The sequence below is a fragment of the Zootermopsis nevadensis genome, unplaced genomic scaffold, assembly GCF_977971745.1.
Source record: "Zootermopsis nevadensis isolate Lab colony 2312 unplaced genomic scaffold, Znev_1.0 Znev_ptg000010l, whole genome shotgun sequence".
Taxonomy (NCBI): domain Eukaryota; kingdom Metazoa; phylum Arthropoda; class Insecta; order Blattodea; family Termopsidae; genus Zootermopsis; species Zootermopsis nevadensis.
This window is the reverse complement of record NW_028259142.1, coordinates 1,019,568-1,036,238: the sequence shown is the minus strand read 5'-3', so window position 1 is coordinate 1,036,238 and position 16,671 is coordinate 1,019,568. Positions and strand designations below refer to the sequence as shown.

At 39.1% G+C, this 16,671-nt stretch overlaps 1 protein-coding gene across 2 annotated transcripts in view; it reads left to right on the top strand.

Annotated features, from left to right (window-relative positions):
* LOC110827248 (putative multidrug resistance-associated protein lethal(2)03659) overlaps positions 1 to 16,671 on the top strand; it is a 30,929-nt gene that overhangs the window by 6,362 nt on the left and 7,896 nt on the right. For both annotated transcript variants that reach the window (XM_022058728.2, XM_022058729.2), the window contains exons 2-16: positions 5,812 to 5,944; positions 6,161 to 6,271; positions 7,188 to 7,322; positions 8,232 to 8,451; positions 9,165 to 9,387; positions 9,628 to 9,784; positions 10,075 to 10,213; positions 10,488 to 10,598; positions 10,715 to 10,954; positions 12,787 to 13,073; positions 13,433 to 13,616; positions 13,817 to 13,948; positions 14,797 to 14,993; positions 15,597 to 15,937; positions 16,479 to 16,558. In XM_022058728.2, the coding sequence (XP_021914420.2) occupies positions 5,868 to 5,944; positions 6,161 to 6,271; positions 7,188 to 7,322; positions 8,232 to 8,451; positions 9,165 to 9,387; positions 9,628 to 9,784; positions 10,075 to 10,213; positions 10,488 to 10,598; positions 10,715 to 10,954; positions 12,787 to 13,073; positions 13,433 to 13,616; positions 13,817 to 13,948; positions 14,797 to 14,993; positions 15,597 to 15,937; positions 16,479 to 16,558 (2,634 nt within the window). In that variant the 5' untranslated portion in view covers positions 5,812 to 5,867. The remainder of the gene's footprint in view (positions 1 to 5,811; positions 5,945 to 6,160; positions 6,272 to 7,187; positions 7,323 to 8,231; positions 8,452 to 9,164; positions 9,388 to 9,627; positions 9,785 to 10,074; positions 10,214 to 10,487; positions 10,599 to 10,714; positions 10,955 to 12,786; positions 13,074 to 13,432; positions 13,617 to 13,816; positions 13,949 to 14,796; positions 14,994 to 15,596; positions 15,938 to 16,478; positions 16,559 to 16,671) is intronic.

Below are 16,671 nucleotides of genomic sequence, written 5' to 3'. Positions count from 1 at the left end.
CTTCCTGCCGTGCACAAAGGATGTCCATTTGTACTATTGATCGTTTCTCTCCGTCTTCGGGGTAGCTTTCTTTCGTTTACTTTGAATTATCTGTTTTATACTTGGAAATATATTCAGTACAACTTACTTAATGTATCTTATATGCGTCATGTTTGTGTTTGATTAAATATATTTATTTTGTACAGTCTATACACAAACGTTTGAAGTTTATTGGTGTTGTAAAAATTATATAATATTAAAACATTTTGTTGTGTAAAATATTATATTAGCGCAAACTTTAAACGTGAGCGCTAATATAATATTTTACACAACAAAATGTTTTAATATTATATAATTTTTACAACACCAATAAACTTCAAACGTTTGTGTATAGACTGTACAAAATAAATATATTTACTTAATGTAATTATTCGTGTTTTTTTCCCGTCTAATCACAATTGTATATAAATAAAATTTATACATAAGATATTAAAATATCATTTACATATTTGGTACATGATAAATGATATTTTAATATCTTATGTGTAAATTTTATTTATATACAATTGTGATTAGACGGGAAAAAAACACGAATAATTAAATTTTAATTCACAATATGACGCAATTATATCAACTTATGAATTACTTAATGTAGTTTAATTCATTGGACATGACATCCGTACGAAATATTTCCATTTTCGCAAGGTAAGTAGTCACTCAGGCAGTCATGAAATGCACATAGTATTAAGTACTTCCGTTCAGCTGTTTTTCATATTTTGTCATGCTATTTCCACGCCGGTCCTTGCAATCAGGTGCAATAATAGACCTTGACAATCCGAAAGATAAGTCTGTTCAGTGTCGAAGTGAATCTGTTGTGTTTTGTGTACGTACGGATATCAAACACGCAATTGTCAACACCCAGACAAAGGAGAACGCCCTCATGTCAATGGGGTATTGGGTGTTGATCGTTATCGCATTACGTACGGCATTTGTTCGGGAGTGTGTTCCATTGGACTTTTAATACTCCTCATTGTTTGATTACGTTTTCAGCTGTTCCACATTTTCGTACGATTCTCATAATAAACAGCGATTGTTTCCTTAAACAGCGTTAACCAGTCGATCTTCGTAATGGTGAAGTGTAGTGTTTTCTTCGCGGTACGGACTGAATGTGTGAATATTATGTACGTAGCGCGTGTCTCATAATAAACAGCGATTATTTCCTTAAACAGCGTTAACCAGTCGATCTTCGTAATGGTGAAGTGTAGTGTTTTCTTCGCGGTACGGACTGAATGTGTGAATATTATGTACGTAGCGCGTGTCTCATTATAAACAGCGATTATTTCCTTAAACAGCGTTAACCAGTCGATCTTTGTAATGGTGAAGAGTTGTGTTTTCTTTTCGGTACGGACTGCATGATTAAAAGTTACTTGGAGGTACTTTGTAATGGAGACAAGAGACAAGTTTTGTTTGGGGATAGGATTGACTCTTTGGATGGTATTTGGATGAGCCATAACTTGCAGAGGAATGCAACCTGATGGTGTGCAGAATCTGCAATAATGGCGCAGTGATCGACTTTGTGAAACCGTCTGTTGTTGTTGTTCGATTCATTTCATCCTTTGTTTAAAGGGTTAATGCAGGTCTTCGTCACAGACGCAGCCAAGTTCAGCAACAGGTGTGCGCCCTTGATTACATTCCAGTGTTTCTGCTATAAAATGTGAAAAGCATTCTTCACTTGTAACGTCATTTGTCTTTTGTTTATTTTAGCAGATTGTCAGCTGACAATGTTTGTTTTAATTCGTCAGTGTAATTAGATAGATGGCGCAAGGATTTTTGTTTTTGATTAACATCTGGAGGCTAAAGGACACGATGGTAAAATGTTTATAGAGACTAATCACACATTGACATCTAAATATCGATATACAGAAGTTTATTAAAATCCATGACATGAAGATTTTTGAGCGTTTGTTAATTTGATATGCAGTAGCCCATGCTGAAAGGTATTAATCATTGTTACAAGAATCATGTTCTAATTACGTTGCATCTGAACAGTGTAAAGCCTTTCCTATCTAGATTTGAACATCACCTTCACGTCATACACATTGTTAACGAGACATGGTGCCACTATTGTTACAGGAAATTACAAGAAACCTAGCAACTTTAGACCTATTACATCTACCGTGGAAGAAATTCTATTACAACAATTTACGTCAAGTCATCTGCACACAATTTTCATGTTTGCGGTTCAGTAAACTATAAGCACATTATTAAAGAAGCTAGATAATATACGCCCTCCCTATAGGCAACACATCGAACGCGAGTATATTGTGGGTTGCCGCGCCACGCAGGCGGAAGTAGGCTTTCTGTATTCTGCTATAAGAAGTTTTGTATGGTCTCTTCACATAAAACGGATTGCGAGCAAGTGTTGTCAAGTCCGTAGGCTAATTGAGAAGCTAACGTTGACATCCAGACCCTTGCAACAGATTAAAGAAAGACAAACTCGTGTATCGCTAACTTTCTGTAAGAGCAACCCAGGGAGGTAAGATATTTGCCCCCAAAACAAAGGATTCACAAAATGTGCGAGACATTACGTCCTGTATCAGAGTAGAAATCTTGGGTTGATTAGAAGACATCCGTAGCTCGTTGGGTCTAGTCTTTTTCGTTTTATATTCTCATCAGTCTAATTTCTAAAGGCTGCTGAAGCAACTGGTGAATGTATTTCTTACTTCGTCCGAGCTGTATTCGCGACGTAACTGTGTTGTCCGGGGTTACATTGTTCTAGCAAGTGACGTAGAATCCAGTATTGTTGAACTGCAACCCGGAGATGTGTTTAAGGAGCATAACCTTGAGGTTAAGAATGCGTGGAGGTATACCTCCACTCCCCCGTACATCTTCGTGGTGCCAGGGACAATTTGCCTTTTCGCGTAGTTTTTATAAGCCGCGTGTAGCTAACTGTCTGAGGTGGACCAGAGCAAGTTCCTTTCGCAGATAAGAACATTGCCCGCCGCGAGGTCATAGGACTGTACGCAGGTCTAAGTGATAACTGTGTGTCATTGGCTTCAACAATAATTAATGAGCTTTTTATATGCACGAGTTTCGCGTGATTCTCACTGTAAACAGCGATTATTTCCTTAAACAGCGTTAACCAGTCGATCTTTGTAATGGTGAAGCGTGGTGTTTTCTTCGCGGTACGGACCGAATTCTTAAATGCTATTTAGACGCCTACGCACTGTATAGCAAATGCTGAGATGGTTCCCAAGTTCCAAGTTGCCACTGCAAGCTTCTCATGCAGCCCTCCCGATTTAAATTAATCAAAATTTACCACCCCTTAACGCCGTCAAAATTTACCCCCCTCCCCTCAGTAGGAACTTCTAAATTATATATTAAACTTCCAAATTAATAGCCTCAGCTTTCGCTAATACAAAGTTCAAAATTCCGTCTTTTATGCCAATCATCACACTAACGCCTTCACTCTTACTTTATCCTTAACAGAAGGACGAGCGGGCATTGCCTGGGGACCTTCTAGCTATAAGATGCTCTTTCTCCCCCCCAGATATCGAAGTGTCTCTCACTTCTCCCCCACCAATTTCCTCTCTCTCTCTCTCTTCTCTTCGGCTTTAGGGTTTAATTTGGTACACCACTGACTTATTTTCTAGACGTAGACTGTGTTTCTTTCTTATAGTTGCTGAGTAAACTCTTTTTTTAACAGAACGCACTGTATCTATGAGTTTCGCGTGATTCTCACTGTAAACGTCGATTATTTCCTTAAACAGCGTTAACCATTTGATCTTTGTAATGGTGAAGTGTAGTGTTTTCTTCGCGGTACGGACCGAATTCTTAAATGCTATTTAGACGCCTACGCACTGTATCTATGAGTTTCGTGTGATTCTCACTGTAAACAGCGATTATTTCCCTAAACGGCGTTAACCAGTTGATCTTCGTAATGGTGAAGTGTAGTGTTTTCTTCGCGGTACGGACTGAATTCTTAAATATAATTCAGACCAGCTTCGGCTTAAAAGGGTTAATGGATCAATTAAAGTTAGTTACAGCCGGGCGTTGTGGTCAATGTTGTTTGAGAATGTTTTGCCTGTGCACGTGACAGCCTCCAGGCTTTCGCTGTCTGTCCGCCGCAGTGCTAACCGACCGATTGATCTTTATTGTGTAAGACTATCCTTGACCCACATACTTCACGCCGATCGGTCAACACGCGCCTTCCAGGGAAAATTGGGGAATTTCTTGTGCACGTGACCACAGATATTCTGTCAGTTTCTCGTATCTCGCGTTTGTATGAGGAGTAGGGGCCCGCGACATTTACACACGAATATCGTGTAATATCGCATTACGAGAGTTCAGTAATCCCTCTGAATAAACAGACCTTCATTTTTCTTGTAAACCCCAAACACTGCCAGCCTTACCCTGTATTGGCGGTCGGTTTATCCCAAAGCTCTAATTGAGCAATCTTCCCTGGTCTGGCCCTTGTCATAACTCTGTTTCAACAACTTCCTAACACTCCTCACTTGTGCCCTGAAAATGGAGGCATTATGTCCCTCCGAAACATTGGTCATCACCGACGAGTCGAAATGGTGTCATAACTCAGAAGATCATCGGAGGCAATTGATGATTCCACTTTGTATATGACCAATGTTCTTCTGTTCTTTATAAGGTGCCTATGTTCATAAGGAACAATGGGAAAAAAATTTAGAAGCTTTTCATTTTTAAAAAATAAACTTTTATTCATCGCCCTGATGATGGAGGCAGTATGACCTCCGAAACGTTGGTTAACATCGACCAGACTACACAGCGCAACAATCCAGAAGACAGAAATCTTCATATTCTGATGACGGAGGCAGTATGACCTCTAAAACGTTGCTAAACATCGACCAGACTACACAGCGCAACAACCCAGAAGACAGAAATCTTCATCGCCCTGATGACGGAGGCAGTATGACCTCCGAAACGTCGGTAAACATCGACCAGACTACACAGCGCAACAACCCAGAAGACAGAAATCTTCATACTCATCGCCCTGATGATGGAGGCAGTATGACCTCTGAAACGTCGGTAAACATCGACCAGACTACACGACGCAACAACCCAGAAGACAGAAATCTTCATACTCATCGCCCTGATGACGGAGGCAGTATGACCTCTGAAACGTTGGTTAACATCGACCAGACTACACAGCGCAACAACCCAGAAGACAGAAATCTTCATACTCATCGCCCTGATGACGGAGGCAGTATGACCTCTGAAACGTCAGTAAACATCGACCAGACTACACAGCGCAACAACCCAGAAGACAGAAATCTTCATCGCCCTGATGACTGAGGCAGTATGACCTCTGAAACGTCGGTAAACATCGACCAGACTACACAGCGCAACAACCCAGAAGACAGAAATCTTCATACTCATCGCCCTGATGACGGAGGCAGTATGACCTCCGAAACGTTGGTTAACATCGACCAGACTACACAGCGCAACAACCCAGAAGACAGAAATCTTCATACTCACCGCTGTGAAAACCTCAAATCTAACAAACTTTTTTAAAGTTCCAGAACTGTGAAAGAATGCATTCTAAAGTTTGAGTGTATTCTGAATTAACGTATCTTTATTCGAAATCTCTTATTCTCCTCCAGTTTTTGTATTCGTATGTTGCGAGAATGTCGTAAAAGATCACGCTGTTGCATGCCGTCAGAAAAGAAGCGTGTTGTGTTATCTGTGACGTTTGTCTCAGTTTCTGTGTGCTTAGGAGCACTGCTTGTCAGCTGCCAGTATTTGAACAATGAATCCTTTCATTTGCTCTGATAAGTGCTTGAAAAGACTTGTACTTTCCAGGTGGAGTGCCGATACTCACGGTGGTGGCCGCAGCGTATAGGTGACAAGACCAAGACATGGATGGTGGAAAGCAGCGCGAGAAACCCGAACACCCACGTGCCTCAGCCAACACCTTCTCAGCACTTACGTTCTGGTACAAATTTGTTAGAGAAATTTATAAATTGCTGTAATGTTTCAGCCGAGTGCCCTCTTTCATAAAATGGCTTGTCAAAAGTTGACACATAAGGGCAAAGGTTGCCTTGGGTCTTGAAACATTCATAATGATCCATCAGCTTGAAGTTTGTGGCTGGTTGAGTACATGTCGATCGATGAAGTTGGAACTTGATTATTAATTGAATGCCTGTTACAGGTGGATTCTGGACACATTTTGGAAGGGCTACAAGCGTGACTTGGAAACATCGGACATCTGTGCGCCTCTAAAAGAACATAAATCAGATTACCTTGGAAATAAATTTGAAAAGTGAGTGTTACAGCTTCTTATCGATTTAAAACCCTCTCAAAGATGGCAATTGCTGCTTAAGGAAGTATACTGTAGAATTACCAGGGGTTGCTTGCAACATTTTACTCAGTCATTGAAATATTTTGTGTTTTATACAATAATTTCTTTAATTCTGGCGTAACGGTCATAGATCATACTTCAAACTTTAAGGAATCAGCGCTGTTTCTTGGTTTTCAGTGTACGTTAGGTAGAAATTCTGCATTTCAATCCAAAATGGTTGTATAGGTTTGTTTTAGTGATGGTCATTTGATCTAGAATTAAATTAGCATTTACATGCCAGGAAATTGATGAATGTCGTCATGTAAACAATATAGATTTTGTATATTTGTTGAAATGTGGAATGTTACATACATAATCACTTGGATGTAGCTTCGTCTAAATGGAACACATAATCCAACTGCAATGATACTGAGCATCTAAATTAGTTTTGAGTTGTTTAATGTACTCTTATCCAAGTTAATTATTAACTGATACTCCATAGAATATAAAGGAATTATCAGATCTTGTGCTGTACTCATGTGGAATAACATAAAACACAATATCTGTTGCAAATTCTGCTGAAGTGTTGTTAATTTAACATGAAACGCTTCTAAATATGTGAGTGACAGTTTCAGGCATGCCATGTTCATGTGCCAAATTTCCCCCCATCTTAAAGGTAACTTCCTTCTTTTACATTGAGGAGGAAGTAAGATATTTTTCCATAATATCTCTGCCTTTGGGGCTAGATCACTTATTTGTAGCAGATTTTCCCCCATCTGTGTTGTAGAGTTAACAAAGCGAGGGTATCGGAGGTTAGGAAATGGATAGCTGGAATGAACTTGGTGGTTGATATGGCATTGATGATTAATCTGAGTATTATTTAAAAATTTCATTTCAGATTTTGGAATGAGGAGGTAAAACATGCCTCAGAACAGAACAAGAAGCCAAGCCTACTGCGTGTCATTACTCGGTGCTTTGGCGCCAAGATCATGGTTTATGGACTTGTTCTTTTTGTAATGGAGTTTTCATTAAGGTAACATTTTCACTACAAAGACATTTATGGTGTTGCAAAATTATGATGGGTATTCTACGTTGTTGGAACCGATTTCTGGGGCCCAAACTATTGGCACACCGTCTCGCTGAGAGACTATAAATATGGAAAGCCCCGGTCTTGTTGCAGGATGAAGTCTTTAGCTGTAAAATCGCAGACGTCATCAGACCCGGCTGCCCTCCGTCAGGGGCTGATAAAAGTGCTGGGCTTTTAAGATAGCCTTCACTTGCGTGACACAATCAACGTTGAAATTGTGAAGTTTAAAGGTTAACTTCTAGTACAGAATTCAGCTCAGTTGTCGCAGTGAGCAGTGTCAACAAATGCTCTAGATAAAATTCAGATCCAGATACCAGAAATTAATTGATGAATACAATTCTCAAGCAAGCAGATCTTATTGTATTGAGTAAGAATCAAGATACACTCAGGAGTAAAATATTTGATTTTAGTCTTTCCATTGCAGTGAATTCACAAATGCCGGATAACTGCAGTGCACTATTCTTATTGACACACTTTACAAAACAGAGAATAATTAAACATATATAAGAGTTCTTACATTCAGTTTTCTGCTTCCAGTGCTTATTGGCCCAGTTACTTTAGATTATTTTTCTTGTTTGGGTTACGAATGAGGCATGATTAACCTTTATCAGACATGTGACTCGCAACTGGCTGGTCTGTGTGGATGCTGGACAGCTGGCAAAGTATTACAGTATTATCCCCAAAGATGTCCAGCCTGTAATCCTGTAGTGCAGGGGTTGAAATTTTCTATTCTTATATGATGAAGGTTAACTTCAGACTCTGGTCCAGTTAGGGACCATGAAGTTCACTATTTTTGGCTTATGGTGTCTGTGGTCAGAACGGATAGGGTGTACAGGCGAATATCTGATGTTACAGGGTGTCTCAACCATTGCTCCTGGGCCGGCTCGTTCGATACTTCAGTGTATCAAAATCAAAATCAGATTTTGACATGACCTTAGAAGAAGCATATTTTTATGCAGCTGGAGTTGTGATTTGCTCTGCTCTCAACGTTTTTGTGATCCATCCGTACATGATGGCGATTATCCACATGGGCATGAAAATGCGTGTCGCCTGCTGCTCTCTCATCTATCGCAAGGTAACTGTATGTTGGTAGTGTTTTCAGTGAACTAAAATTTCCTAAAGTTTCTGTTCTTTTCTCTATTTGAATAATGTTCACGTCACTGTTTCTGCATTACTTCCTGTATATTTTTACATTAACTTAATTAATTATTTGAACCATTCCCTCCTCTCCTCATGTTATGTTACTCCTTACATCGCCAAGGTGAATAGTTACATGGAAGAAAATCGCACACATACCACCGTTGCTGATGAAGTCAGTTTCCTGTGCCTGATATATCAGCCATTTTGGATTGTTATGAGTGTAAGAGTCATCGTAGCTTAGTAAGTGTACTGTGCGAATACTCGCTGGTCAACTGCATTTCGATCTGTGGCGACGACAAAGATTTTTCATCTAGCCTTTGCATCCAGACCGGCTGTGGGGCCCCGCCAGCCTCTTGTTCTATGGGTATCAGGGGTCTTTCCCTGGGGGTAAAGCATGGCCAGGGTGTGACACTGAACACTCGCCCCCCTCATCTAGTGCCGAGGTCCTCTCCCATGAAGCACCTCCATGGCATGTAGCAGGACAGCTATGCAACTAGAACCAACTACAGTACTGGATACGGGAATAATGACTGCGTCATTTCTGTAGATCACTTAGGAGTTATAACACTGTTTTGTGTTCGTAGTTGCTAATGTAAGAAAAATTATGTGGCATATTATGCATCCACGTGTATGACTGGTATTTTGCAGGCACTGCGATTGAGCATGACAGCATTAGGAGAGACAACCGCTGGCCAAGTGGTAAACATGATGTCAAATGACGTGGGCCGATTTGATATGGCGATCATTTTCCTACACTACCTGTGGATTGGTCCCATCGAGACATGTGTGGTGACTTACTTCATGTGGAATGAAGTTGGACTGTCCGCTGGGATAGGTGTTGCCTCTCTGCTTCTCTTCATACCTCTTCAAGGTGATAACTTCAACAATATTCATCATCTTACTCTTCAGACCATTTCACAAAGATACTTCAATTTTGTAACATCAAGTTTTATACTTTTAGTATTTGTAATATCAGGTAGATGTAATATTATAAAGGGGAATGATGATAATAATGGCAACTCCACATTGCTGTTGTGCAGTCCTCGTAATTTGTAACAAATAATACATTAGATGTGGCCCGCATTATATATTTGTGAGAAACTGTTTGCAGGCTACCTTGGAAAGAAAACATCCGAGTATCGCCTGAAAACTGCACTTCGAACAGACGAGCGTGTGCGACTGATGAATGAGATTATCTCAGGGATGGAGGTTATCAAGATGTATGCGTGGGAAATACCATTCGCCAAGCTTGTCAACGCTTCTCGCAAGTAAGAACTGGGATTTAATAGAAATGAGTGGTCACCTTCACATTCTGGCTGCTTTACCCCTTGGTACCAATTGAATAGGAGTCTGGTAATCGTTGGACTTGATAAAAGAGAGAAAGGTTGAGCTTTTGCCAGGAATTTAATCCTGATGACACAGAACTTGATGGGTTATTTCTTTTTTACTTAATTGTTTTATAAAAGTGTGTGTAAAATAACTTTGCTGTGATATGTAGCTTAGAACTCACAGTTTCACAATCTTCACTTTGTAAGTAGTAATACTTGTAATGTTACAGGAATGAGATTCGGGCGATAAGAGTGTCATCGTATATTAAAGGCATACTTATGTCTTTCATAATGTTCTCTACACGAATTTCAATATTCGTCACTATTCTAGCATATGTGTTGCTTGGAAACCAAATCACAGCTGAAAAGGTAAATGTTTGATCACTTATTTTAACAACGTTGATGAAAAATGTCTGTGATAAAGTGTTGACTATTGCATTAAGCATCACAAGAAAGTAATCGTTTAAATTTATTTTATATGTTGTTATTTTGAATGTCACATTCTGTATTTGTTTAATGGTTCACGTATCATTATCTGACATTTTCTTGCTGTCTGTGATTCTTGTGTGGCTGCATTGTTCATTAATTGTCCTATAATTTGATGCTGTATAGTCTGAACTACTTTTATTTCTTTAAATTGCAGGTTTTTGTGTTGGTGTCATATTATCAGCTTCTGAGACAAACTATGACTGTGTTTTTCCCTCAAGGAATTTCGCAGGTGGCAGAAGCATTAGTATCAATCAGCAGGTTGCAGGTTTGTGCATTTACAGTGTTTTGAAACAAGTCGTCACTTTGTCTCCATTTCTCTTAAGTTTTGCTGTGGAGTGTGTGGTCAGGATAGTCAGTGTGTCATTTGTTTTTTGTGCTTAGAGGTTCATGTTGTATGAAGAAAGGCACGTGGAGGCAGCAGCATCTGTAGCGCAACACGACAGAGTCAACAATGTCCGCCAGAATGTGGAGACGAAGGAAAGTAAAGCATTAGGAATTAGAATAACCAATGGAACTGCTCAGTGGACAGCACAGACTCATGAGAAGACACTGAACAAAGTGACGTTGGACATCGAGCCTGGAATGCTGGTGGCTGTCGTTGGGCCTGTTGGCTGTGGCAAGGTGAGAACTGTCTGGACTACACAAGATTAGCACAGTATTCAGTGTTTCATGAAGAGTTATGTTTTGTTTACTTGTGAAGTTAACATTTCATTTCTGGCAGCTGTTGAACAAAGTAAGTGCATGTAACTTAAAGCATTCAACTTGATAAACTCTACAGACTTCCTTCTAAACTTCCATTGATGTGCACAGTACACTCTGTATTGTATGTAGACATTTATTGAAGCTTTGGTATAAATTGATAATCTGGGTTGTTAAATTTGGTCCAAAGTTAACTTCAAACAAATTTTTGTAAACGTTATAAACTTCTAGAGACAGTGTAATCTACCCTCAAATACATAGTTTTAACATTCCTAATACAATTATACTCAAACATGACATTCATATATTTCAGTATTTATGTTTTTAATTCTTTTATTTGAACTCTCTTTTACAAATGACATTTACCATGATTCCAGAGTTGATATAACACTTTATCCTGTCAGGAATTGTGTGTTTATGAAACAGTGTTATTATTATTTTGAATATAACAGATTATATTTGCTTGAGAACATTATTTGTCATAAAATAAATGATCAAACTTCTTATTCTTTTAAATGACTTGCTGAGATTACTTCCATGCCTAACTGTGGTACATCACATTCAGAAATGTAACAGGTTACAGTTTTGCACCCCGTAACAATATCTTCTCATCGGATGAAATGCCATGTGCAAATGTGTCGGTAGGTAAAATTTAAATGTAAACAGTTAATAATGGGTTGATTAATGCTACCTCACTTCTGTTATGACTCTCATTCAGCAGGAAATAAGATCTTGTCCAATTAAAAAATTGTCAGTGGAACCACGGTTCCGGAGAATTTGACATAAATACGTCTATACGGAAAGGAAGTTTATATATTGGTTTTATTCTAAATATTTCCTTTATTCTTTATTCCTACCAGATATGTAGATTTGTGAATCAAGTTTCTCTTTATATGGACGTTGAAACTATAACCATCGTCCAATTCTCTAGGTAGTAGCGTTACCATATTATTAACATCTACTGGAACATTGATTACTTGTCCCAGTATCCCAAATTCACCCAATTGATGTCTTAACCTCCTAATTTGCATAAATGGAAGTAATGTAATGTAAAGTAATGAAATGTAATGTAATGTAATGTAATGTAATGTAATGTTATCTTCAATGTCATCCATCTTGTTATGAAAGCGGATTGTTGACGGCAGTAATATAACACAACAATGCCGAGTAAACAGATCATAATTAATATATTATCTATCTATCTATCTATTATAAAAAATTGTGATTCCTCGTTGTCGTCAATAAATTACGTCATCAACAATGCCGAGTATAAACAAACTCGGCATTGTTGTGGAACACGACAATGCCGAGTACAACACAACAATGCCGAGTGTAGTGTCTTACTCAAGATTTTAAAATGCAACCCCCCCCCCCGAAGGGGTTCGTTGCTTTTTAAAAACCTGACCAACCCCTCCGAGGAGCTCCGAAAGGAGCGTTCTGCCCTAGTATTTAATAATAATTGCTTCTTGTGATTTATATTTTCTCTTTTAAGTTCAGCATTAGTTTTTGGTATTTCCTTTCACAGATGACGTTTCCTAGGTAACAATAATGCCGAGTAAACAGATGACGTTTCCTAGGTAACAACAATGCCGAGTAAACACGACATTCCCTAGGTAACCATTGTTATCGGATCACACATTTTCCTGTCACTTTTTCGTTACACTTTTTTGCCGAATGATCCTTCCATATAGACATATTTACGTCAAAAGAAAAAAACAACAACTGATAATGGATCTAGTGCTTCCTTTTCACAGACCTCATTGCTACAGGCAATCCTGAGAGAACTGCCGCTTAGTGAAGGAACTATGGAAGTTGGTGGCACAATATCATATGCATCACAGGAACCATGGATATTTACAGCGTCTGTGCGTAAGAACATTCTGTTCAGCCAGCGATTTGTACAAGAACGCTACAACCGTGTGGTGAAGGTGTGTGCTCTGAAGCATGATTTCAAAAAGATGGATTATTCTGATAAGACCATTGTGGGAGAGCGAGGTCCTGATCTTAGTGGTGGTCAGAGGGCTCGTGTGAATCTTGCCAGGTATGTTGACTCAAGAGTGTACAGCGATGCTTAGTCTGAATGTCCAATAAAGTCCATTTTCAAGAGCAAAATAGTTTTCTTACTGAAGTCAACATAACTAGCACAGTTCTGCCATCACTCTTAATTATTCAGCAGTCACATCCTTGGTTTTACATGCTTACCAGCTGCATAGTTAATACAGATAATTATATCCTGTGAAGGAGTCAGGATAGAATTAGTTCATGAAAGACTCTCGGGCAACAAGCCTCGTCAGAGAGCCTTTCATCAACTTCAGTCGCCGCGAAAGCTTCACTTTATACATCAGAATTAGTTCAGTTGATATGGATGTAATTCCTCTATTGTTATGTTGGCGTGTTCAGGGCTATATACAAGGATGCTGATGTGTATCTCCTTGACGACCCTCTGTCTGCGGTGGATCCACATGTTGGCAAGCATCTGTTTGATGACTGCATTGCTGGTTTCCTTAAAGGCAAGACAGTGATCTTAGTCACACACCAGCACCAACATCTGAAAGAAGTGGACCATATCATCATCCTTAATAATGTAAGGCATACCGTCATACACAACATTTTTTAAATGCGTACATCAGATAAAAGATTTCCAGTCGCTCTGTACCAGAGAAATTCGGATGAAAGGCTGGGCTGTTGTTTTCGCATCATTCCAAATGAAGTTTATAGCCAGTTAATGTTATTTTGTACATGTTTATGTTCATGTCAAGTTACTTTTTGTGTGTGTGTGTGCAGGGATCAATTACTGCTCAGGGAACTTATACTGATCTGAAGGCCTCAGGAGTTGACTTTGTGAAACTTATGGATAATTTGAAGGCTGAAGAGAAGCAGCCTTTACAAAAACTGCTGAGACAGATGTCTATTTCCGTGAGTATACACTGATTGTTCAGTAAGAAAGATCTTTTGTAATCTTTAACATCAGAAATAAGTGTAACTGTTAGCCACAGTAGCTCAGTTCGCGAGACAGTTTGGTTTGGGCTGATGACACTTTCACGTGAACGTCCGTAGGCTCAGAAGCAATATTTTGTGATGGACTTTGTTGTTGGTTTGTGGTGGGAGTGCAAATTGTGCACGCACTGTTAGTTGCCACAGGTGATAACCTCTCTCTCTCTCTCTCTCTCTCTCTCTCTCTCTCTCTCTTTTGTGAAAGGGATAGAATTATTGAAATATTTTTTAGCATTGATAGGTGAAGTTTCAGTCACTTATACAAGTTCGTGGCTCAGTATGTGATTCTGATGAAGAAATTGAGTTTCTTCTTACTGTCTTCGTCTTTCTTCACTTTATTGAGCTCCATGTTGTAGCAATAAAGGATGTATTGACCTTTACTCTTCCATAATTGGGTCATCACATGTGAAAATTTCTAGGGCTTCTTAAATTAGTATGATGGCTTGCAACATGTGTGTTACATTAACGCATTTTTGTCAGAGGTGTTTTGAGGGTCAGGGAGGGTTTGTTTCTGTTGTAGCAAAAAATACTTTTACCTAGTGATACAGAAGTGTGAAAAACGTCTTAACGTCTCAAAGGCCGACACTGTATCTAAGTTTTGGTCAACTGTTCTATTGAGTCATGCTATGTGTCCAAGACATTTTGGAAAGATTGTCATCCTAGATCTGCCATTAAAACAGACAGGGTGCCATGTAAGGAAGTCTTCACGGAGGTTAACTGAGTGTTTTTAACTCAAGGAATTATTATATTATTTCTTTTGTGGTTTGTAGAGCGTGAATTCTGTGGATGAAAAGCAGCCAGAACCAAAACAAGTGGCAGAGATGCGATCAGTTGGGTCTGTGTCCTCCAAGGTGTATGGTGCATACTTGCGTTCAGGTGGCAACTGTTGCGTCATCTTGACCGTGGTGGTACTGTTTGTTACGACACAGTTGCTGGCTAGTGGCTGTGATTACTTTATCACCTACTGGTAAGGGTAACAAATACCAAAGTGATTTTGTTTAAAAAATGTCTTAGAGGTCCACAAAAAAGGAAGCAAACAATGAACAGGGGCAATAATGAGCTGTCACTTGTTTTACTTACTCTTGATTTATTTAACGACAGTTCCAGTAGCTTAGATTATATAGTTGAAATTTTAGGGTAATCGGTGGACATTGAACTGGAAAGGATATAAAAGGTCGTAGCCTAATTTTAGGCATTATCCTGGCATTGGACTGAGGAACTGAGGAAAACCACAGAAATACTATATGAGTTTAATCAGTCTTTGAGCTAAGATTTGAACACAAGAACCGCTGATTATGAAACAGGAGTTTGAACCACCCAACCGTGATGTTATGTATGTATAAAGTTATTGAGACTGATAACTTAGTAGAAGTGAGTAGACAAGGAGACCTGTTCTCTGTTAGTAGTGACTTTATCATTTTTCTTGGTCCTTTGAATTTGTGTGTTCTTTGCTTAAAGTGAATCAGTAATGTGGACGTCCTTAGATCCCTTTTATGTTCATGTCATAACAACCACAACACGCTCTCGTTATTAATTAGCCACTTTGTGTGTGTAATTTTGTTGTTGGCAGGACAAACATTGAGGAGAAGCACTTTGCGCTACAAAATGCAAGTAAAACTAACAATTCTTTTGAAAGTGGCCGCAACATGAATGAGTCCTTCACAAACAATTCCTTCGCAAAAAACTCTTCTGAAAGTGACATTCTAGAAGACAGCCCAATGTTGGCTATGCTGAGCAGAGACACTTGTATCTATATTTACACTGCTGTGACTGTGGGCACCATTGTGGCATCACTGGCGCGTTCCTACATGTTCTTTAAAGCCTGCATGCGTGCATCATGTCGTCTGCATGACTCCATGTTTCGCAGCATCACACGTGCCACCATGTATTTCTTCAACAAAAATCCTTCTGGTAAGTACCGACAGCCTTCAATCTTGTCGTGGCTGTGGTTATAATACTGGAGTTCTAAAGAATGAGTTTAGATACATTTCATTTTTGATTACACGCAGTACCCTGGATGGCAGATATTCGATATAAGATGACCTGGCTATTTCATTTTTTAAACGTTTTGTAAGAAACAATTGTTTGAAGTGAAAAGGCATAACTTGTAACCATTATTAGCTTAATGCAGTTTGAATGAGATTTGTTACAGATGTCATTGTGTTCTTGTCTCTGGTGGTAATTGTAGTTCAGGCAGTGCACAGGAGCATGAAGTTGTTTTGTCGCTGAATAAATCAAAGGAAATGAAGAAGCCACATATAGTTACAAGGGGGAGTTAAGAAGGTGAAAGCACAGGCATTAACAAAGGAATTGGAATCTGGTAGCCCATGATTCAAGAAATCAGAACATTCTATATAAAGCATGTCATAGAGCAAAAATGAAGTGGTATTATGGGTTTTAAGGTTTGCTGAGTTTAGTCTACAATGCTGTTCTTATTTTTATTATTTTCCAGGCCGGATATTGAACAGATTCTCAAAGGACATGGGAGCTATTGATGAAGTGCTTCCAGCTGCCATGATAGATAGTTTGCAGGTGAGAAGTAAAATTTCTGTGCCCTCCGTTTCTGTGAATTTCGGTCGCCACATTAAACAACGGGAAGTTCTAAAGTTTCATCATGAATGAAGATGGTTGTCGTATGGGGATGT